Genomic DNA, 23,386 nt, shown 5'->3' with positions numbered 1-23,386 from the left:
TCAAAGGCCTTGAGACAGCTTTATATTTTAAGCCGCAAAGAAAGCCAGGCATGCTGGCACATACTTGTAATCCCAGCACTCTAGGAAGCTGAGGCAGGAGGATCACAAGTTTGAGCCCCAACTGAACAAGTCAGCAATTTAGCAAGGCCCTCTCTCAAAATACAATGCAAAGAAAGGGCTAGGAATGTGGCTCAGTGTGAAGGCCCTGATTCAATCTCCAGTACAAAAAAAAAAGCAAAGAAATACAAAACCCAGTCATTAAGGTACAAGTTAACAGATATCCACAAACTGAGGGAAAAACAGGATAATGATCTGACACAAACCCTAGGTTGCAGATCAAGGCAAGGCAGCCCACAGGGTTTAGAGATGACCCTAGGTGGAGGTCTGGAGATTAGCACCAGGAATTAGCCCAAAAGGCCCCTTGAATTCAAGGTGCTGAGCTACATAGTGAGTTCAGCCCTTGTGAATAGGCTGAATTCAGCCCCTGTGAATTTAAGGTGCTGAGCTACATAGTGAGTTCAAGGCCAGCCTAGACATAGCAAGATCCTGTCTCAAAAAACCCCACACCTTCTCCCCAAACTCTAACTCCCTGCTGTCTATGATCCCTCTCTTTAGCTCTCTAAATTAGGGAATGGGGAGGGGAGGGAGGGAGGGAAAGGAGAACAAAAAGAATTAAGATATTTATGTACGCACATCCACTCCCCACAACAAATGTAATCAATGTGTACTACACACATGTACTAATAAAAGTATCTTTTAGAAAAGAGTCCTCCCTCCCTAAAGTTCTTAGATTGTTCTGCAGCTCAAAACCACTGTATCCTCCACAGCCGCTGGGAGCGACCACTCCCACTTCCCCTCCTTAGTGAGTCCCCCAGGAAGACTGGATTCCAATATAAAACATAAAAGCAACGAGAACTGAAGCATTCACAGTTTTATGGCAAGGGAGTTTTTCTATTACTTATCCTTGTAATGGTTCAGAGAACTCAGTTTATTAGAATAATAGATGATTTCATGATTCCAGTTTTAAATCTGTAATTGAGTAATTGATCTGGACTTGGGATTTAGTCCTTGATGCATGGCACTGGGACAGCTAATCAGAACTCAAGTTCACTGTGTTTATATGGCATATATTAGGTTTATAAGAATTCCTTGAGTATTTGAGGTTTGTCAGGCAATTATGCTTAGGAAAATTAAACAAATATATGTGATGGATCCTGCTATATGAAGGGTTTAATGGAGTTTAAGTTTGTAAATGAGATCAAAGTTAATCAAATCTTGAAAAGTGGTTGCTGACATTTTCTAGACCTGTAATTAAAATAAGTTACTTAAGCTGAAATTAAAAACTTACAGAAAAATTAAAGACCTAAGCAAAGCCCTGGGTAACCTTTCTGCTGCACAAAAAAATATCTTTCAGGACATCAAAAAAGAAATTCACTTTATCCAGGCATGGTGGCACACACATGTAATCCCAGCACTCTAGGAAGCTGAGGCAGGAGGATCACAAGTTTGAGCCCAAACTGAACAAGTCAGCAATTTAGCAAGGCCTCAGGAGGCTGAGGCAGGAGAATCACTGCAAGTTCAATTCCAGCCTAGGTTATCTAATGAGCTCAGTGCCAGCCTGGACTATATAGCAAGACCCCATGTCAAAAAACCAAACAAAAAAAAATTCCCTTTAATGTACCTGTGTGTGTATGGGTCCAGTTTAAGATGGTCTTGATATCTCTTGTTTCTGCTCTTGGGGTGGAGGTCAAGAATAGGACAAATGCTCAGCAGAGAATTTATCTGAGAACTAGGCTTTTTTTCACAACTCTTCCTGCTCTCCACTCTGGTCACCAGCAACAGGTGACCCACGACTCAGGAGACAGTGAGCCCTGTCTACATGGGCCTGGGGCTCTGGTGCACAGTGTCCCCTTAGAGGAGGCTCAGTGTCCCAGGGAGAGGCACTGGGGCTCAGAGCTGCCCCCGTGTCTGAGGCTGGGTGCACCCAAAGCTCAGAGCATGAATACCAGGGTGCAGCTCCCTGCGGCAAAGTCCCCTGGGTAGCTCCTCCAGGTGCAGGCCAGCGCTGGAGAGCAGCTCCCAACACGGAGAGGACCGACTCCAAGGAAGCCCCTGTCATGGGGAAACACTAGAGTCACTCATCAAACACTAGAGACACTCTCTGATGGCCCCAGAGGGTCAGTGATGCACATGGGTGGTGGCGAAGGTCGGGGCAGTTTCTTGGAGCAGGGGACTGACTGCGCCAAGGTGGGTGCACACAAACCAACTGCATAATCAGGCGACACCTTCTGTTGTCCAACCTGCTCATGGAGACCTGCACGGAGACCGCTGGAAACTCCCTCCGGGAGCGTCTGGGAGGCCCCGGGCGTGCCCAAAGCCCGGGAGCCAGGCTGCCCAGCTGGCTGTGTGGAAAGGCGCTGCTCACTGAATCCGCTGGCAGCCTCCCTCCTCCTTTAACCCTTAGAAGCTGCCTTTTAAAGCTAGGCGACAGTGGGACACAGAGCTTCCTGTTGGTTTTCCCTATTAGCAGGTTTTTGATGTTGCCACTCACCCCGAAGAAACCCCTCCAGACCCCAGGAAAGGAGATGGGGAAGAAAAGGTAAAAGGGAAGTAGCCCTCAGCAGGAGGTCCTCCTCCAGCCAGGACCCTGGCCCCAGTTACGTTGGTCCCCGCCAGGAGTGGGAACAGGGCACTGAGGTCAGGTTGCTGGGGACAGCAGGTGGTCAGCGGCCCAGTGCAGCCACAGCCTCCTACGGTCCTCACACCGGCCATGCTGGGGCAAGGGTCTCCCTGGACCCGGTGGATGGATCCCAAGGGTGCCCCGCCGCCCAGCAGCCCTGTGAAGCAGCATCTGGAGAAACGGCATTCCCCTAAACCACTGAGAAGGAGCTGGGGGAGAAAAAGTTTCCCAGCAAAACAGGAAGAGCAGGAAGAGGACAAGTTTGTACAGAGCTTCGAGATGAAAGGGAACAGATGAGGACTTTGCGATTCTTCCCATCTGTTTTGCATTGTCTGGCACGAGAAGAATGGTTCATGGGGTGCAGGGCCCGCAGGAGCCAGTGTCCCTGGATGTCATCGCCCAGCCAGGGCTCCCCCAACCGTGGCCTTGCTCCCCGCCACTCCCGCCAGCCTCGCTAGGGGCCTCCAGCATCCACAGCCAGACGGCTGCAGTGAGATGGAGGAGACGGCCCCAGCTTGGAGTCTTTCGAGACAGCTCTTTCTGTTGTTGTGTGCAGCCTTCTGCCTCCTGGATACAAGCAGAGAAGGCCGGGCTGCGGCAGATGTGAGAAGCAGCCAGGCCCAGAATCTGAACCTCACCAGCAAACCCAAGGCTGTGGCTCTGCACTGAGCTCCTGCTCCCGGGCCCTCTCCTCTTGCAGCAGTTCCCTCCGGGAGCTTCCTCACTGCACTTGGAGCAAGGCCCACGCTCTCCTCCCCACCTCAAGGCTCTGCACATGGGGCCCTGCCTCCCTCACTCAGCTCAGTCTCCCTGTCCAGACTCTCAGCTACAGCAAGCGTGTCCCTGCCCCAGGGCCTTTGCACTTGCTGCCCCTTCCACTTGGAAAGCTCTTCCCTAGAATCTGCAGCTGCTTCCTTTGCCTCTTGTTGGTCTCCTCTCAGCTATGGCTCCTCCCAAGGCCTCCTGTACCCTAGTTTAGTATCTTATACTCACACCCAGCCTCTCTACCACACAATCCACTCAGTCTCTTCACAGCCCACACCCGCCCTCAAAATGGTCCCCTTGCTTTGTGTGCCCACTGTCAGCTGCTCCCATAAGAACCTGAGCGTCCTGAGGCCTGGGACTTGTCTTTTCTCTGCTGTGTCCCTATCACCTAGAACTGGGCACAACACATTGCAGGAGCCCAGTAAATATGGGTTGCCTGGGAACTGGGGTCCCTGGCTGAGTGGAGGAGGTGACAAGTGACGAGAACTCTGCTATGTTCTCAGAACTCTGCAAAAACCTGAAGAGAGCAGAGGAAGCCTGGCCAGTTCCACCCGGGAGGGCCAGATCTGGCTTCCAACAGAGGAGAGCTCAGCACTGAGTTTCAGAAGACGCCCTGCTCGGGTGGGCAGGGCAGGCCTGGAGGACCTTGTGTGAGCTGAGATCTAAGGAGGAAAAGGAAGCAGCTGCTGGCGCTTGGGACGTGCCAAGGCCCCGAGGCAGGGATTGCTCTGGGAGCAGCAGGTGGTCAGCCAAAGAAGAAGGTGCGCAGGATGCGGGTGTGGGGAAGAGCTCGGCCTCCTCTGGAGACCATGATGAGCTGCAGAGAGGCTTTTTTAACGGGTAATGTCTTGGCTCCTTCAATATTGAAGTCTTTTTTTTTTTTTTTGGCTTTTCTCCGGTACCGGGAACCGAACTCACGACCTTGCGCTTGCCAGGCAGGTGCTTTTGCTGCTGAGCTAAATCCCCAGGCCCTAATATTGAAGTCTTAAACACAGAAATGCCTGCATCTGAACTGCATTTCCCAGTGATCTTCCTGCCAACACTAGCAATGCCCAATTATGAGCATGTTCGGGCATATTTCCAGACAATTCCACAGCCCTCTTTCTAAAAATAGCCATTCTGAGAAGCACAGAATTTCATAGCCTGATGTTTTGGAAGGTGGACACATGTTTCAGGTTTTGCAACTCACATCTGTCACCCCAGCCCCTGCCTTTGCCTTTTGGTCCCTAGCTTCGTAGGTCAGATTACATCACCATGGGTCACACAGCATAGGGAGGAGCGTACAGCTCCAGCCTTGTTCCTCTCTCTGTCTTCCACATGTGAGTGGAAATCCGACAGCCTCACAGTGAAATGGAAAAATAACCATCCCTGTCAAGTCGGACTGTTCTGAGGACTACGTTAGTTACTATCATATACAAAGCACTTAGAATCCTGAGTCATAAGGAGTGTTGGCTGTTGATAATTTTCACTCATATAATTTAAATTTCTAGAAGGGGTCTAATACACTTTCAGTGGAAGAAAGGCCTGGAAGTGTCTGTCTTTTTTTTTTTGTACTGGGAATCTAACTCAGGACCTCGCACTTACCAAGCAGGCACTGTGCCACTGAGCTATACCCTGGGCCCTGGAAGTGTCTATTTTTTGAGTTTATGCATATGTGTGTGCATTCCTGCTGAAGTATGAGCTCCTTGGGCTCATACACACACATTTGCCTCATTGCAGAGCTCCACTGTGCCCGGCGGAGGTCCAGGTGCCATAAATGCTGCCGTATCAGATGTCGTCCTCCTCACGACAGTGGTACAGATAGGAACGAATATCTCTAACTCGCATGTGAAGAAAACCGGGGCTCCCAGAGGTTTAGGACAGCTCCCACTGCATCTGTTCATCTCTCCATGGCCCTGGGCTCCTTGAGAGCACAAATCTCATCTTCAGGTTGCATTTCTAGAACCCAGCACAAGGAGGGAGGAGGGAGAGATTCAGCCATGGTGGGCTGGGTCTGAATCCCTGAATATGTCATGTGAACAATATCACTCGTGAGAAACCCTTTCAAGGCCCCACGCACGCATCCAACAAATATTAACTGAGCACCTGCTGTATGCAGGGTCCTGTGCTAGTAATGGAAGTCAAGCGGGAGCCAGGTGGGCAAAGTCCCTGCCCTGTGGAGCTCGGCTTCTTGTGGGAGAGTCAGGCATTAAATCTATGGTTAACATAAAACCTGGATGTGATCCCAGGCAGAGTTGAGGACCAGGAAAGGAAACTGAGACATCAGTGTGTGTGTGTGTGTGTGTGTGTGTGTGTGTGTGTGTAAGAGAGAGAGAGACAGACAGACACAGAAAGACAGAGACCCCCTTTTATAAGGAAGTTGGAAGAAACTTTTCTGAAGAGGGGACATATGAATGGACTGAGAACTAAGGGAGTGAGCCACACAATCATAAGGAGAAAAGGTGGGTTTTCCTGCTGGGGCAGCATGTGCCAAGGGCCTGGGGTAGGAACAAACCTGAAGAGTTCAGAGCCCACAAACTCCATACTCATAGCGTTGTGTCTCCACCTGCACAGCAATGTTGGTTCTCTGCCCAGAGCTCCTTAAGGTCCCTTCTTATGCCCCCAGCCACGTGCTTTGACCCCCATCAGCCAGACCCTGTGGTTCTCTTTCCAAGCCACTGTGCACACCCAGGCAGAAGCAGGAAGCACTGGGAATTGGCATTCCGCTCCCTACCACCCTCCCATGCATCCTTGAACAAGTGTCCATTTGGTGCGGACAAATATTGAGGAAGAACTCAAGCTCCAGGTCCCCTGAATGACCCACTACAGACTGCCCAAACATGCCCTGGACAATGTCACAGCGACGCAGAACGTCCTTTTCAAATGATGGAGACAAGTGCCGAGATTTGACATTGTGTGGAGTTGAACATCCATACGACGTTGAATGGAGTCGAACGTCCGTATGAACGTCCGCATGGCGCCACACATCCCACCACACCTAGCCCACAGCCCAGCCTTCCAGGACCTCAAGGCACTACCTTTTGGCATTAAGAGGGCACAGGTCAGGGACAGGAGGCGCTACAGTGACTCTTGGTTTTCCAATTCTACCACTGCCCAAAGCCTCCAGGGCCAGGCCGACATTCTAGCGCTGGACAAAGCTGCCCACCCCATCCCTCAGTCCGTCCCCGGCCCAAGTGCAGACACAGACTTTAACCACCCCGCACCCACCCTCCTGCATGGCCCAGGTGTCACGACACTCGCGCCTTCCTTAGTGCAGCCCACACTTGCCGGGCACCTAAAAGCGGCTGCACTAAAGATACAGAGGCATTCACTGGCGCAAGTCGTCAAAGTGAAGTCCCCAGAATTTTGCAGGTATCTGTCTTGGTCACTTTTTCAGTGCTGGAACAAAATACCTAACACCCACCACTTAAAGAAGGAGAGGTTTACTTGGGCTCACAGTTCAGTCCACAGCTGACTGAGTCCAAGGCAGAAACGGCAAGGTGAGAGGGGCCCGAGGAGGGACGAAAGCTGCTCACGTCACAGCGGTCAGAAAGCAGACGAAAGGGAGGTGCAGAGGGGAACCCCTGCAAGCCACGCCCCCAGGGACCCGCCTCCTTCAACAAGCTCCGCCTCTAACCAAGCCCCGCCTCCTCCAACCAGACTCTGTCCCTTACCAGTGCTTTCTGCGCCGGACTGTTCAGTGCATTAATCCACCGATGAGTATAAACTCCTTCTAAAAGCCCAACCTCTGAAGGCAAGAGACTTTTGCAGGCATTCTAGACCTAAACTATAACAGGGCCACTGGGGAAAAAGCATCTGACCACAGGGATCCCTCAGCTTTAAGCATGAACAGTGTCCTGAATAGGACCCACTTTGTGGGAAAGTTACTGTGATAGCCCTGAGGCCACTTGTCCCTCCTGCTATGGGGGGGGCGGAGTCTGCTCCCCCTCTTGAACTTAGGCTGGCCTTATAGGTTAGTTCTCTAGTGCTGGCTAACAAACATCACCAACTTAAAGGCTTGATGCAAGATCATTTATTTCTTTGGTGCTGATAGGGCAGGAGTCCAGGAAGAGCTTACTAGAGTCTGCTCAGGTTCCCAGTTGCAAACAAGGTGTCAGCGAGGATGCATTCTCAACGGAAAACTCAGGTCCTGCTCCAAATGCGTGGGTTGTTGATGAATTAAGACCTTGGCATTGTAGGCGAGCCCTCAGCTCCTGGAAGGGACCAGCCATTCCCGCACGTGATCTCCTCTTCAAGGCCGGTAAGAGAGCAGTTCTGCTGCTCTGAATCTCTCCCCTGGGAAAAGACCCAGCCCCTCTTCAAGAGCTCCCCCAGCTAGGGCAGACCAAGGTAAACTCCCTTTTGAGTGGTTCAGAGTTAGCCCACAGGACCCTTAATTCCATCTGTAAAGTCACCTTACTCTTCCTGTATAAACTGATAATGGAGGTAAAATCCTAGCACTTCCCTAAGCCTCACCCACCCTGGACGGGAGGGGATCCCACAGGACAAGCACAAGACAAGGCTGCCACAGCCACTGGAGGGGACAGGAGCCCTGGGAACCTTGAATTCACTCAGCTCCCCATACCCTGTGACTTGCCTTGGCCAATAGGATGTGTTGGGAGCTGTACTGCGTAACTTCCAAGGCTGAGCGTTAAGAGACCTTGTGACATTTCCACCTTGTGTGGCTCCTATAGCCGTAGAAGGAAGCATGAGCCAGGCTATGAAATGACGATAGCCTTAGGAGACAGAGGGCCAGCCAGCAGCCAGCTCTGAGGCCCCAGATGCAGATCACCCCTTGGCCTTATCTCTGATGTGGCCGCCTAAGCGGCCCTCACCGAACAGGAAAGAGAAGTGTCCAGCTGAGCCCAGCCAACCCAATGATCAGGAGAGACGATAAATCCTTGTGTTGTAAACTGCTGCATTCTGGGGCTTCCTGCTGTAGGTTGGTCCCTAGCACACACGAACTGAGAAGCCTCTCTGGGCAGATCATTGTCTCCCTCGTGGTGTAGGACCCAATGTCAGAACTACAGGTGGGCCTGGCGTGGTGTCATACGCCTGTGATCCCAGCACTCGGGAGGCTGAGGCAGGAGGATCATTGCAAGTTTGAGACCAGCCTGGGCTACAAAGTGAGCTCAAGGCCAGCCTGAACTGCATAGCGAGACCCTGTCTCAAAAAAGACAAAGAAAAAAAAAGAACTATAGATGGTTAGAAGTGAAGGGGACTTTGTTTCATAGAAAAGAAATGATCTCTAGGAGTTTAGAACCACAGGACGGGCCTCCGGGAGGAGTCGTAAATCTCTCAAAACCTTCCAGTGAACTGGGATTTAACAAGACTTACCGATGGAAAAATGTCATGAACCACGAAAAATCACCAGTCCACCCTGCCATGCTGAAGCTGAGAACTGAAGACCCAGACAGGGAAAAAGGACTTTCACAACATCGCCCCACTGCCAAAAGAAAAGGGACAAAAACCCTGGCATCCACAGTCCCCTGTCACCTCATCTTGGGACTCCTCAGCCGAGTCCCTGCAGGCTCCACTGCCCATGACACAGTCCGAGCTCAACCAGCGTTCAAGGTCCTGTCCCTCTTTCAGTGCCATCCCTTGCCGCAACCCTCAGCCCAGGCCTCAGCACGTGATCTGTCAATCCCCTAAGCACAGGTGTCCTGGAGCTCTGAGCACTGGCCCACACTGCCCCCTCTCCCTCGGACGCCCTTCAGCTCTTTGCTGGCAAACAAAGGCCAGTCCTCTATGGGAAGCCTTCCTGGCCTCTGCTCCCCTAGGCGCGTGTGTCCTGAACATGTCTTTTGTGGAGGGCTGGAAAATCTCCCCGAAATACCCATAATTTAATCTCCAGAACCTGCAGATATGACTCAGCATGTACCACGGCATTACCCTACAGAAAGGGATTCTGCAGGTGTAAGTGAGTTAGGCGTGTTGCACAAGGCAGATTATCTTCCATGAGCTTGGGGGACCCAGTGTCGTCGTGCGGTCAGTCAGGCGAGGTGGTGGTGGAAGCAGAGGTCGGAGGGCCACAGCCGTGCTCCAAGGAACAGCAGCGGCTTCCGGAAGCTGCATAAAGCACAATCAGACTCTTCTAGAACGTGAGACGGGAACCAGATGGACAGTACCTCAGCTCAGCTCAGCTCAGCTCAGCGACACTGATTTGGAACTTCTGACTTCCGCAGCCGTAAGATAATGAATTGAGTCCTCGCAAGCCACTAAGTTTGCCATCATTTGTTACAGCAGCAACAAGAAGCTCCTGTAGTGTACTAGTACCAGTCACATGGCGGGGCAGGTCCCCTTCGCATCAGAGTGAGCTCTCCTCTCCCTTCTAGACCCCTGCTCTTCTTCCTCCCCCTCTCTGCTCCCTCCCCCTCCCATTTCTCCCTCTCCTCCCAGCCCTGGCGCACCTTTGCTTCCTGATGGTTTAACCCAAAGGTGGACAGAGTAAAGGTTCAGAAATGCTGCTGAATGGGCTAACAAGTGGATTAATGCATAATCTGTTTCATCTAAGTCTTCACACGCACGCATGCGCACACACGCACTCACACATGCACTCATCTGCACAACTCACCTGCCCACCTCCAGGAGGGCAGCTCTGCTCTGACTCCAAGCTCACTGCCAGCTATCAGCTGTTTCTCAGAAGCCGCAAGATTTTAAAGACGGAGGGCTTTCTCTCAAGGTAATGCCTGGACATATCTGCGGGGATGCAGAGCTGAAATTTTGATGTGGCTAATTTAAAACTGCAAGAGTGGGTGTAGTGTGGGGAATGGTGGTGCACGCCTGTAATCCCAGCGCTTGGAAGGCTGAGGCAGGAGGATTGCAGTGAATTTTACGCCTGGGCTACATAGTGAATTTAAGGCCAACCTGTACTACATAGTGAGACCCTGTCTCAAAAACAAAACAAAACGAAACAGGTGTTGCAGCCCAAAAATATAAAAAACCATTCTTCCTAATAAACAAGCAATGGAAGAAAAAAATCCTGGTCCTTGCACATTCACTCCCATTCCTCCCTGCCCCATCTCAGCCCTGCACAATCATGGAAATTTGGTGAAATCTGTGGTCAGTGACACCCGTACCGGAAGATGTCCAATTCCTATCATTAAGGGTGCAAAGGGGACTCCAGAACAGTGAATAGTATGATTCTATTTTGTTTTAAAAATTAAATATATATGATATGTGCACATACAATGCATATATGTGGACATATTCACATACAGGTGTGTTTTTATCGACGTTGGACATGGGCTAGAAATCTCTTGAAGATATTAACAAAGGTTTCTGGGAGATTATGGGGGATAGGGCTTTTTGTTGGTTTGCTTTGCTTTGCTTTGGTTTTTGAGACAGGGCCTCCCTGAGGTCCAGGCTGGCCTCAAATGTACTACGTAGACCAGGCGAGGTGATCCGCCTGCCTCAGTGCTGTTTTTGTTTTTCTTCCAATGTTTTTTAAAGATTTGTTTTGCAAAGAACAAGATCTTTGGCATAACAGAGAATAAAAGTTTAAATTATTTGAAAATCAAAGGCACGGAAGGGTTCGCGTGGTGGGGCAGCCGCTCCCAGCAGCTCCTCCCCTAGTCTCCCCAGGGCAATGGCGGAGCCAGCAGCCGAGCGCGCTAAGGATGCGGCCCAGAGACGTGGCGAGGGGCCTGAGAACCAGAACACGTACACGCGACCACGAGGGCGGTTCTGACGAGTGACCCACGGATGACCCGCTTGGACCCAGTCTGGGCGCGGGACGTTGTACCCACGGCCTCTCCCTCCCCGCTCGCTGCCGCAAGGTCCTGTAGGCGGTGGCCAGGCCTCCTGCGAGAGGCAGGTGCCGCTGGGACCACGGCCGGAGCGGGACGCCCAGGCTCACCTCTGTCTCCCTGGCCTGATTCACTGCACCCCTCTTTCCTGCGGTGGCGTTTTTGTTTTAATTCATCTGAACTGGTTACAAAACCATACTCCCACGAATGCATAAATAATGGATAAGGGTGTGTGTGTGTGTGTGTGTGTGTGTGTGTGAGGGGGGTGATGTCTTAAAGAAATTCCCGCAAGGCCTGGCAAGGCAACAGCAAATGCATTTCTGCTGTATCATATTTAACTGTTTGCAAACTTCCACAGGAGGATGCGCAAGACTGCACTTCCCCGACTGGGCCTGGCAAGACTGGCACGGGGGGTGGGGGTTACGGAAAGGGGAGAGGGTGGCAGCGACTGGGGGCCGGTAAGATGATGGGGAGCAGTGTAAGACTGCACTGCGCCTCACCCGGCTTGACGCAAGCCAGCCCTCCATCCACCGGTCTTTGGTTCGGTCCCCACTACCAAGCAAGGCCCCTTTAAGAGCCACCGCGCGACCCCGCCCCGGCAGCTCTTACTTTCCCTAGCAACCGCCCCGGGGGAGGAGGAGGTCCTGGCAACGGCGCGCTGGACGGGCGGGTCACGTGACGGCCCGCCGCTGGAACGCGAGCGCGCGCCCCGCCGGGGCCTGTGCGCTGCGCGCGTGCGCGAGCGGTGCAGCACCAGCCGCGGGAGCAGGGAGTATTATGGGCTGTGGGTGCCGCTGAGCAAGATGGAGCTGTCTGCAGTGGGCGAACGGGTCTTCGCGGCCGAATCCATCATCAAGCGGCGGATCCGCAAGGTGAGCCTCCGCCCGGAGCTGGTGTCAGGTCCGCGGGACTTCGGGGCGAGGCGGTCCCGCTACCTGGCTCCGTCGGCCGCCCCCGCGCTGCTGCCTGCGAGCGCCCCGCATCTTCCCCGCCCCCACCCCCTTTTTTCCTTTTCTGTTTTTCAGGGACGTATCGAGTACCTGGTGAAATGGAAGGGGTGGGCGATCAAGTGAGTGTCGCGGGGCGCGGGGCCGTGGGAAGGGGCGGCAGCGGCCCCGGGCCGTGGGGAGGGGGCGCGCGTGGGTTCCCGGGTTTTTCCGTCGTTTTATGCATGCGTGGCCCTGCAGGTACAGCACTTGGGAGCCCGAAGAGAACATCCTGGACTCGCGGCTCATCGCCGCCTTCGAGCAGAAGTGAGTCGGGCCAGCTGGCAGGGCGCGGGCGGGAGCCGGGAGCTGGGAGGGCCGCGCGGGCCGGGGCGGGGAAGGGGCTCCCTGTAACCTCTGGCGTTTCTCGGCCGCAGGGAGAGGGAGCGTGAGCTGTATGGGCCCAAGAAGAGGGGACCCAAACCCAAAACTTTCCTCCTGAAGGTAACCTGGCGCGGCCCCAGCAGCCCCCTCTCGGGCCCCCAGCCCTGCGCAGCGCGGGGCCTGGAAGGGAGGGACAGCTCCGCGGCCGCCAGGCGGGCGGGCTTTGCGGAGGCCCCAGCTGGGCAGGGGGTGGCGAGGAGCCCCCGAGCAGCCCCTGGCAGCGGGCCGCGGCAGGCTCGGCACGCGGGGCCTGGGAGTGGGGGTAATCCTGCGAAGGAAGCCGGGCTCAGGGGGCGCGCGGGGCTCCAGGACGGGGGTGGGGGAGGCCTGGGGAGGAGGCCCCCGGGCGGGGGTGGCAGGGGGCTGTTTCTGCCTTGTGTTCCCTCACCTGCCCCAGCCTTGAGCGCTGGGGCTGTGCCGGGAGTGGAGCGTGAGGAGCGCGCCAGGAGAGGCGCTTGGGAGACCACCTGCTCCTGCCCGGCTTCCTGCCTGTCTCGGGGTTTATCCTGCACCCCTCCGCGCCTCACTCCGGGCCCAGTTTGATTGAGGCCTTAAGTCAGTTCAGCCTGAGTTTACCATCAGCCTGGACCGCGACCTCGGGGCCAGGAGCCACCGTTTCTCCTCAGTCCTGGCCGGTCTTGGAGGTTTAGTGAGGATGGGTGGGGAAAGTGCAGCCTGTTTACATTGGCTCGGGAGGGAAGAACTTCCAGAGGAAGCCATCTTAGGGTCTTGGGGACGTTGGTGGGAATTACAGTGTCTGGGAAAAGGAGAACAAGATGACAGACAAGGCCGAAGGTGGGACTCACTGGGCCATCTCAGTCTCCCTACCAAAGGTGTGTGCCGGCCCTGCCCACCCAGAGGCTGGTGATTTTGTGACTTTTCCCACCCAATCGGAAGGGGTTCTTTTGGAGAAGGCACTGCAGCATGCAGAACCTCTAAATCTCGTTTGTCCAAAAGGCTCAAAGCCCATCCAGGGTGTGGGGTGGGCCTGTCCTGCCCACTTTGCCTCCTCCCCCAGCCATAGGACCGTGTGTGGGGGCGTTGCTGTGGACTTAATGCAGAAGTGGAAAAAATGTTGCTTTCCAGAATTCCATATTTCTGCATCCCCCGCCCCCAGCCACTGCACATCTTAGGGGATCCACGGAGCTACCTTACTGTGGTGCTTCGAGGCAGGAGGGATGAGGCGGAGCAGCTGGGAGGCTCTGACAGCCTCTCAGCGCATCTTGAGCGCCCTCTAGAGGCGATGCCAGTGATGTTCAGGAGCCTAAAATCACGAAACACCTTTTATTGATAGTTCATTCCTGAGCTGATGTATGGGCCTGATACAGTACTGAACCCTCTGCATGGATCCTGTAATTCTCCCAACAGCCCTTTGAAGTGAGGAGTGTTAGCTCATTTCACAGATAGAAAAAAAATCAAGGCCCAGCCAGGTGTGTGCACACCTGTAACCCCAGCACTTGGGAGGCTGAGGCAGGAGGATTCCCGTGAGTTCGAGGCCACCCTGAACTACATAATGAGACCCTGTCTCAAAAAAGAAAAGAGAGGAAAAGTCAAGGCCCACAAAGTGGACATAATCTACCTGAGATCCTGCTACCCAGCTTCCTGGCTTCATCTCTTTTTCTTTCCTGGCCCCTCAAGGAGCACATGTCAGGTTAAGAGGCAAAGGTGAGGACACACAGGAGGAATGTGGAGCTAGCAGGGCCAGGGTTATGGAGAGCCTGATAGTGGCAGCACCTTGATCCAGACCTTGGGAAGCAGGTAGCTTGGTATTTGCAAGGGGTGGAAGAGACAGCTCGGTCTGAACCGTTGTGTGTGACCACTGTTGGGCAGTGTGGCAGAGTCAGCAGTGTGCACGCAGACAGCGCTTTCTGCTAGGAGCCAGGAAAGGCACAGGAGTCTGCCAGACCACTGCCACTGTTCCCGTTCACACCAGGGAAACTCAGCCAGCGAGATTTAGTAACTTGTCAGTGGTCACAGTCACGGAGAGGCCAGGTGCTTAAACTCGTCACGCTGTCCGCAGTACACAGCAGCTCTCGGGGACATGCTTGTCACCCAGCCAGAGTCCTGCAGTGAACATGTTGGCTACGATTCTTTTTAGTTCGCCCGACAAATCCAGGTCCTGCTTTCAGTGAATTCTCAACCCCAGGCAGAAGCGTGGTTCTTACAGATTATAAAAATGATACTGAGAAATTATAAAGGAGGAAATATTTCTTGTAGGCAGTTTGGAGAGCACACACTGGAAAGGGACGATTTCTATAAGCCCAGGCCCCTGGTGCGCACTGGGTGTGAACTGAGTACTTGCCGTGTCCAGGCGGATGCTAAGCAGATGTCATCTGCCGTCTGATCGCAGATGTGCCGTGGGAGGTTCTGCTGTGAGTGCAGGGAGGGAAAGTGAGGTCCAGGAGGTTCATCTTGTGTCTCCGTTTGTCCACACTCTGGCACTCCCCAGGGACCATCTGTCACCGCTAGATGCTTGTGGAACCTAGTTACAGAGGCAGTATGCAGAGGGACTAACCCCGGCCCCGAGGGTCAGAAAGAGGGCACCCCCTGAGTGCCCATGGGGATGTACCTGCAGTAAGGCCCTGCCTGCCAAACCTGGGCTTTCTCCTGCCTTTGTCTAGGAAGGGCTGAGGGGCTCAGTCCCTAGGGAGCAGTGAAAACCCTGGGCATGGTGCTCGTGTGCTGCCATCTAGTGGCCAGAAGAATTGTAACCCAGGCAGCCCCAGTTGGCACCAGGCTGGGCCTGGAGGACTGGCATTAAAATGTTTTTCCCGAGGGCCACATTCTAAATGAAGACATCCACACTTGTTGGGGAAGTCAGTCAACAACACATGTTCTCGGGTGTCAGGTGTCTAGCCTTGTCTGAGGGTCTACAGGCTGTCCCCTAGGTACTAGTTAAGCGCCCAGCTCTGTGGTGCCCCAAATACCCCATGTCAGCATGTGGGAATGTGTACCCCCGCCTGGTCTGGATCAAGGTGGTCACCACCTACCTAGAAGCAGGGCATCTGTAAACCTGAGATCCCCAGCGACAGCCTCAGCCCTTGCTGGCTCTGTCCTCTCACCCCTGGAGCTTGGCCCACAGGCCTCCTCCTCTGCCTCTACACCACGTACCTTCCGAGGCCGCCATGGCCTCGGGAGCTGCCTGGGCACAGCTGGTGCTCTGCAAGGGCCAGGATGCCGTCCAGACAGATGTCAGCGTCCATACTGGCATCCCACCCTCTGCTGGGGTCTGTGCCCTGGCTGGACTCCTCTGGGCAGCTGTGCTTCCTATGCTGCACCAAGTCATTCTGCATTCCCTCCATGACAGACCACAGCCCCTTGGGGGAGGCCATATCTAAGCAGAGGACAGTTTATTTGCCCTTGATATCCTCTCTCCATTTGGGGACCTCTGACTCCTTGGGATCTGGTGTCTCTTGAGGGCCCTGCTGTATCCGGGGTCTCCCATGAGGAAGCAAGTGAGCTGTGCAGAGCCCTGAGAGTCCCCAGCCCTGGAGGGAACCTGGGACTGTTTTCCAGGCTGCCCACAGACCTTGCCTCAGTCCTGCCCACTGCCTCCTGGGCATAGAGATGGGGAGAGGTTGGCCCACTCGCAGACCTGACCCCACCAAACTTACCTGGCCAGTGTGGCTTCCAGCTCAGGCCTTGGAATCACTGACCACAACTCATAGTGAGGCAGGCCCAGGCCACCGGGGAAGCAGAGCCAGGAGGACAGGCAAGGGCGCTGGGAGCATGAGAGGGGGCCGAGGACGGAGAGGAACCAAGAAGTGGGAGTCTGCGGGAGGCAGGTTGGAGCTGGAGGGCAGCCGAGACAAAGGCACAGAGACCCAGGGCATCAGGGACATTAAGTAGGCAGGGCTGGGGTAGCAGGTGAGCAGCAAGGACTCACCCTCTTTTCTGTCACCAAGCATTGGTCCCTGGAGGTGTCCCAGGCGGGGCTGAGATCCTCAGCAGAGGAGCTGAGCAAGGGCTGCTCGCAGGTGTTACATCTTGATTGCTGATGCTGGGCAGGCCAGGGCTGACCAGAGTCTGTCCCCAGGGCCCCCAGTCTGCCCGGGCCTTTGACTTGGGCCCGGCCTCCACCTTAGGCAAGTTGCACCACCTCCCTGGGCCGGTTTCCTCTTCTAAGTTGGGGTCATAGGTGCCACTGACTGCTTCCTGTCCTCACGGATCATGGAGAGGCCCGCTTAGGGTAGGGTCGGGGGAGCGGGAAGCCCTGAGGTCCCACCCACGCCCCTCTGCCCGCAGGCCCGGGCCCAGGCAGAGGCCCTCCGCGTCAGTGATGTGCATTTCTCTGTCAAGCCGAGCGCCAGCGCCTCCTCGCCCAAGCTGCACTCCAGCGCGGCCGTGCACAGGCTCAAGAAGGACATCCGCCGCTGCCACCGCATGTCCCGCCGCCCCCTGCCCCGTCCGGACCCCCAGGGAGGCAGCCCCGGCCTGCGCCCGCCCATCTCGCCCTTCTCCGAGACGGTTCGCATCATCAATCGCAAGGTGAAGCCGCGAGAGCCCAAGCGGAACCGCATCATCCTCAACCTGAAGGTGATAGACAAGGGCCCGGGTGCCGGGGGCGCCGGGCAGGGCGCAGGGGCGCTCGCCCGCCCCAAAGTGCCCTCGAGGAATCGCGTCATCGGCAAGAGCAAGAAGTTCAGCGAGAGCATGCTGCGCACGCAGATTCGCCACATGAAGTTCGGAGCCTTCGCGCTCTACAAGCCCCCGCCCGCCCCGCTGTCGCCCCCTCCCGCCGGCAAGGCTGACCTTGCTGCTTCCCCAGGCCCGGGGCTGCTCCTGGCCACCCCCACGGCCACCTACGACGCCCGCAGCTCCAGCTCCTCCGGCTGCCCCTCACCCACACCGCAGTCTTCCTCTGACCCCGACGACACGCCCCCCAAGCTGCTCCCCGAGACCATAAGCCCCTCTGCCCCTGAGTGGCGCGAGCCCGAGGTGCTCGACCTGTCCATCCCTCCTGAGTCGGCAGCCACCAGCAAGCGGGCGCCTCCAGATGTCACTCCTGCTGCCGGGCAGGCACTTCCCTCGGCCCCAGAGCCCACCAGTGCCTCCTCGGAGCCTGAGGCTGGGGACTGGCGCCCAGAGATGTCACCTTGCTCCAATGTGGTCGTCACCGATGTCACCAGCAACCTCCTGACGGTCACTATCAAGGAATTCTGCAACCCTGAGGATTTTGAGAAGGTGGCTGCTGGGGTAGCAGGTGCTGCAGGGGGGCTTGGTAGCAGTGGGGTAAGCAAGTGAGGGCCGCCCCCAGGAGGGGGGCTGTGGGGGGGCCTCCTGTCCGAAGTCACACTTGTGCTCCCATCCCACCTCTGCCCTTAGACCCGTCCGCCTGTGCTTTGCTTGTCTCACATGGCTCGGCGCTGACCCAGGGATGGGCCGGGCAGTTGGCCCCCGCGAAGGCCAGCAGCAGGGCAGTCCTGGACGGGGTTAGGGCCGGGTACCGAGGAAGGCTCCGTCCTGTCTCTTGTCACCGTCCCTGCCCGTGCACAGTGGGGCCTGCTGTGTGCTTTCTGGGGAGCCCCAGACCTGGGGTTCACCTGCCCTGTCCACATCCCGCCCCGACGCCTCTCCCAGCTTGCTTCTTGCTCTCGTGTACAGCGTCTGATCTCGGTGCTAACCCGGCAGCTGAGGGGCCCTTAGGAGACCCCATCCAGGGTGGGCACAGCCCCTTCTGCCCATCCGGCAAAGCCCCAGAGTGAAGGACGTGGCCAGGTGGGCTCCTCTGCCCAGCAGCAAGCTTAGCGGCCACTTTGGACCAGGCCCCTTGAGGCCCCTGGTGCCCATCCTGCCTTTCTGAACCCAGAATGCGCCCTACCACCACCTCCGGGCATCTAAAGGGCCCTGCAGTTCTCGACCAAAGGTGCTGCAAGCACCTGCTTTGGGGACTCCGCTGCGTGTGTATGTCTGCCCTGGGCAAGTGTGTATGTGGGTCTGTATGTGTGTTGGGTGCTGGGTGCTAACTTTTCCTGTTGGCATCTTTACACCTCCTCGGAACAGGGTCCTAAAGGCCTGGCCCCAGGTGCACCTTGGCGGGGCCTGGCATAGTCAGGCCTGAGCACTTTGCTGTGGGAGCCCCAGGCCTCCTCCCAGCCCGGTACACTGGGGGCAGTGATCCCTGGGCCCTTCTCTGGGGGTGTCAGTCTGGCCGGTTGGGCCCGGCCTGCAGTCATGGCATGATAAGCATTGTGGCAGAGCTGGCCAGCCTTCCTCCACCCAGCAGTCAGGGAGAAAGGAGGCAACCTTGGAGACTTCCCAAGCACCTCCAGCTTCTCCCACCCCCTCGTAGGCCTCTGATCCCCAAGGCTTTCACACACCAGCCTGCTTGAAGCCACGGGAGGCCGGGATGCCCGGGCAGCTTCCATCGCCCTGTGCTGCCTGAGTACCCAGGCTTCCATGCCAACAGTAGTGACCAAAGCCCTACTTTTAGGTCGGGCACTGGGAGGTAGGCAGACCAAAGGGGAGAGACCACGTGTTCAGGACGGCCAGGGGGTCAGGGGGGTGCTGGCCTACTCTTGACCACTGCCTGGGATGCAGTTGGGTGTGGGTGGCTCGTTCCTGCGTGTGGCTGGAGCTGGTTTCCGGGTGTGTGCAGCTGTAGGCACCTCGTTCAGAAGCAGGATGGCAAGAGGCAGGCGGGAAGGGGACCAGGTCGGATGGCCAGCACCTTGGTCCTCAGAGGAGGACACTTTCTTCTGCGTGTCCCTGCCAGGCCTGCAGCATAGCCTCGCCCTCCCCACTGCAGGGTATAGAACAGGGGCCCTCACAGGGTTTGAGGGGGTGGCACTGCTGGGTCCCCCCTTCCCCACCCTTTGTGCAGGCTCTGTGACCGTCCAAGTGCCAATTGGCTTTTCCCCCAAATAAGGGCTGGTATTTCTCCTCTGTCCTTAGAGGCGATTTCCCCCGACCCCCTTCCCAGGTGCCGCCTGCCTGGGTACCAGTTACAGGTGTTTCCAGAGACCATAGAAATGTGTTTTCCTGAGCGTCCGTGTCATTGGTGACTTTTTTTGTAAAGAAGTTGTGTTTTCAGAGGTGATTTTATGACAGGAAAGTGAAAGAATTAGTTTTGCAAAAAAAAAAAAAAAAAAAGGGAAAAAAAGCGAAAAAAGAGGAAAAAAAGAAATAGAAAAAACTATGGCGGGATTCCTAAGGGAGTGGGGTGGGGGGAGAAAGATATTTAAAGAGAACCTAGTAGCGCGGCATTGCACAGCCGAGGCGGTGAGGTTAGGGAGGCAGGCCGGGCTGGGGCTGCTGGCAGTGTGGACCCAGCCTGGCCTCCGGCCACCTCTCCTCTTTGGCCCCAGGTGGGTGAGACTTCTCTGCCAACCTGGGCCCAGACTTCCACACCCATCCTTGTCCTTGCTTAAAGGGAGGGGCGACAGCCTGTCCCAGGGGAGCTGGCCTGAAGCTGGGGCGCCAGGCAGATGGATGCTGAGGGCTCCAAGACTCGGGAACCGAGGGGGTCTACAGGGTCCTCCCCCGGCCTGCAGTTGGTGATTTTCTGTAGGAAGGCTGGTGAGTAGGCAGTTTGGTTTCTTGCCCTCCTCCCTTTGCCAGCTTGTTGGGCCATCTGGTCCCTACCACTGCCACCCCATGGGAGGGCAGCTCCCCCCATCACCCCAAAGACCCTGACATCCCTGAACTTCCCTGGCCAGGAGAGGGATGCCTGCTGCAGGGAGCTGCGGGCCCCGGGAGACCGTGCTGGGTGGTGGGGAGATGCTGCCGCCCCTCTCCCTAGCACGCGGGCTGCCTGCAGGCGCACGTGCCCTGAGGGGCGGGGTGGGCCCCAGATCCACAGCAAGCCAAGCCCCCTCCCATCTCCCAGGAGGCACGGCGCAGGCCCACATGCCCTTGACCACACGCTTGCACATGACCAGCCTCCTGCGGGCCCCTCCTCCACCCCTTGCTGCTTTCCCATTTGCCTAATTACCAAGCAGAAGTTGCAATCTGGTTTGCTTTATTTTTGTATGTGAAATAACCCCCAAAGCCCAATCTCGGGTGTCCAGTATTTCTCGGACATCGGTTATCTCCCCTTAAATGCACCACCCTCCCCACCCATGCGTTGTAGGAAACAGGTGAAGTCGGGTGTCTCTGGGTTGAGTAGGAGAGTGGGGACCCCTCCCTGTCTCATTTCCCTTCTGACCTTGGTCTGTCTTTCCACGAAGTGGGCGTTCAGGGCGGCAAGGCCTTGGCTGAACCACTGCTTGTGTCTAAGGACTAGGGTTGCTCCAGGCTGCTGGCCCTGGGGCCTCCGGGCACCCATAGACCCCTTTATTCTCAACCCTGCAAAGGGGTTAAGTTCAGAATGAGCCTCCTCCCTCTGATCGGGGAAGAGGTGACCATCGATTGAGTCCCCAGTGTCTGGGTGAGGCGGGCAGAGTAAGAGGGTGACCCCATTTGAGAGGCAGCTAAGCTGCTTCCTTGGGGTGACATGGCAGGCCTATAGCCCAGGCTGCCCTGGCCTTTGGAGAACAGCCCTTGAAAAGGTAGGGACCCCCAGGGTAGCACAAGGATGCCCAAGCTCGGCAGCCTACGGCTGAGGGGTCAGCCTAGAGGAGGAAGCTCTGTCAGTCCCAGGAGGCTGGGGTGCAGTCTCTCTGGGCACCCAAGAAGATGCCTCCTTTTCTTCCCTTTTCTGTGGTTTGGTTTTTGGGGTTTGTTTTTATTTTTTCTTTTTGCACTTCGCCCACGCTGGACAGTGGAGCCCTGCCTGGTTATTTCCGCTCCCGGGCTCCCATGCACTAGCCCAAGGCAGCCTCTTTGGGGCTTGTATGGTTTGAGGAATCACTTTTTAAAAGAAAAAAGAAGTTTAAGGTTTTACTTTTTGCTCTGTTTGCATCTCCTTTCAATTCAGAAAGCCCAGGATGAGGGGCTAGGGCCCTAAGAGAGGGCTCTCTGACCCCTTTTCCTGCTAACACCGAGATATGGGAGTCGGGAGCCGGTTGGGTAGGGGTCCAGGACCCCACCTCCCAGCCTGCACATCCCCTCAAGCCTTGAAGGAATCAGCACTCCGCTCCACCAGTGAGTGAGCGCCTACTGTATGCAGAGCATCAGCTAGGCTGCGGGGCGGGGGTGCTGATGGTCTAGTGGGGGAACCCGCTCCCTAGGGGCCAGGTGGGAGGCGCCGAATCCAGCCTGCCCTTGCTTGCTGTTGGGTGCAGGGGAGATGGAGATGACTTTTGTTGGTTTTAATTTAAAAACACAAAGGCCTGAAGAAATAATGTATCTTATAATTTTTTTAATTTTTGAAAAGCTCATTTAATGAATTGTGCACGAATGAATTCTATATATATAAAAATATACGTATATAGCTCTATATTTGGGAAGGGGCACTGTCTCTTTTTCTCTCGCGCATTTTTAAGATGAAGTGTTGTTGCCTTTGTCTGTGGTTCAACCATCCAGCTCCCAGCTGGCTAAACTTCGCCTCCAGTGGTAAAAGACGGGAATGGAGTAGGCTGGCGGGAGGGAAGTGGGGGTGGGCCGCCCAGTCCACCCTGCCCCTCCCGGATGGAGATGGAGGGTTTATTTTGGGTGTGGGTTCGGTTCTCTTGTTTTGGGTTCAGTGAATTCTGGGCCAGGGGAGGGCAGGTTCGTGCTGATTACTCTGTCTTGTACGTTTTGTTCTGCTGCTCTTCAATATTGTATGCCAGGAAAGGGGAGTGAAAAGCCTTTTACCCCCAAATAAATTGTCACATTCCGAAACTACAGCCCAGCCCCCAGAGTGGGACATGTCTGCCTCGTTTCTTCTGGGACTGTGATTAAAAAGCATCAGGTCCCCTGGATCTCACCTGCCACAGGCGGCAAACCTGCCCGATGTCCCTGCCAAGCTCTCCGCCGCGGTGACCTGAGCCAGGGGTGTAGGGCACGAGGGCGGGTAACACAGGGGCTGCCACTTCTGCAGCCTTGAGGCTGACAGCAGGCCGCGCATGGCAGCTGGGAGGGAGGCTGAGCCCTCCCACCGTTGGAACCACAGCGCCCTGAGAGAAGGGGCCGCGGGCTTCTCACAGGCCAAGAGGGGGCACAGTGATCGTTGCCAGTGGTCCCGTTTGGTGCCATGTATCCCCGTAACAGACAGCTCTCCACAGCTCAGAAGAGGAGAACCCTTACCTTTGCACAGGGGCTCTGTACCCTCCTGGGTGACCCGGTGACATGAGCACCGTCCCCACCCGTAGCAGCTCCTTCTGTGCCTTCCCGCTCCACGTCGCCCCCACCTGGCTGCCACCTTGGCGCCTGGAGCACCTGTGTTGGAGTTGTGCTCCCAGAAAGCCTTCATTCAGTACTTTCTGAAAACCCTGAATTTCCAGTGCACCCACTCCATGCCAGGCACTGTGAGCGCCACACTCACTTGGCCTGCGTCCCTGGCCTGTGCAGGAGGAGGTCAGAGGTGGAGCAAGGTGTTAGTTCATCCGCTCCGTGGCTCCTGTCACCGTGGCCCGTGTTTGTCCCGGCCCTTGTGCTTTCAGGAATCAAGGGCACGGCTCCCTCGGGAGGCAGGTGCATCCTGAGATCAGTCACGGCTGTCTCTTAACTGCAAGTCCAGCCCCTACTAAGCTTCTGAGTCTGCTTAATGGTTGAGGGTTAATGAGCGTGACCATGGAAACTCTTGGAGAAGTGGAGGCTTTGTGATGAGGTCGGCACTGATTGGCTGAAAACATGCAATGCTTAGCAAGTGGGCACACGCCCCACCCCATTGGAGAGGAGGCAGGTGGGAGACAAGGGGTCTGGGGTGAGAACAGCGCCCCCACCCACGCTGGGAACCGAACACAGGCAAGCCTCTCCTGAGCTACCTCCCTGGCCTGAGAATGATTATTTTGCAAAACTACTTTGTCGTGTTTTTGAAA

At 55.8% G+C, this 23,386-nt stretch overlaps 1 protein-coding gene and 1 long non-coding RNA gene across 4 annotated transcripts; one reads left to right on the top strand and one right to left on the bottom strand.

Moving 5' to 3' along the window:
- Nucleotides 1-7,447: 7,447 nt before the first annotated feature.
- LOC106147958 lies at nt 7,448-11,371 on the bottom strand. Of its 2 annotated transcripts, XR_001233003.1 has the most exons (4): nt 11,283-11,371; nt 9,999-10,123; nt 8,762-9,493; nt 7,448-7,720 (listed from the first exon to the last, which is right to left on the bottom strand). It is a non-coding gene; the product is annotated as an uncharacterized LOC106147958 (long non-coding RNA). The 2 variants fall into 2 exon arrangements; XR_001233002.1 differs by lacking the exon at nt 7,448-7,720 and having other exon boundaries at nt 8,554-9,493.
- Nucleotides 11,372-11,957: 586 nt separating this feature from the next.
- Nucleotides 11,958-22,252, top strand: Cbx6 (chromobox homolog 6). 2 transcript variants are annotated; one of them, XM_005379282.2, is made up of 5 exons: nt 11,958-12,044; nt 12,198-12,241; nt 12,360-12,425; nt 12,536-12,602; nt 16,842-22,252. In XM_005379282.2, exons 1-5 carry the CDS (start codon nt 11,976-11,978, stop codon nt 17,784-17,786), a joined length of 1,191 nt encoding a protein of 396 aa, XP_005379339.1. In that variant the 5' UTR covers nt 11,958-11,975; the 3' UTR covers nt 17,787-22,252. The 2 variants fall into 2 exon arrangements, with proteins under 2 accessions (XP_005379339.1, XP_005379338.1); XM_005379281.2 differs by having other exon boundaries at nt 16,788-22,252.
- Nucleotides 22,253-23,386: the final 1,134 nt, after the last annotated feature.

This window comes from Chinchilla lanigera, unplaced genomic scaffold, assembly GCF_000276665.1.
Source record: "Chinchilla lanigera isolate Chin_1 unplaced genomic scaffold, ChiLan1.0 scaffold00012, whole genome shotgun sequence".
In the NCBI taxonomy this organism is placed as follows: Eukaryota; Metazoa; Chordata; class Mammalia; order Rodentia; family Chinchillidae; genus Chinchilla; species Chinchilla lanigera.
This window is presented reverse-complemented; position numbering and strand designations above follow the sequence as displayed.

Excerpts from the sequence above, each read along its gene's own strand:
- Cbx6 (XM_005379281.2), top strand. The coding sequence starts at position 11,976 with ATGGAGCTGTCTGCAGTGGGCGAACGGGTCTTCGCGGCCGAATCCATC. Across the intron at positions 12,242-12,359 it reads TGGAAGGGGTGGGCGATCAA|GTACAGCACTTGGGAGCCCG; the intron begins GTGAGTGTCGCG and ends GTGGCCCTGCAG. Across the intron at positions 12,426-12,535 it reads ATCGCCGCCTTCGAGCAGAA|GGAGAGGGAGCGTGAGCTGT; the intron begins GTGAGTCGGGCC and ends TCTCGGCCGCAG.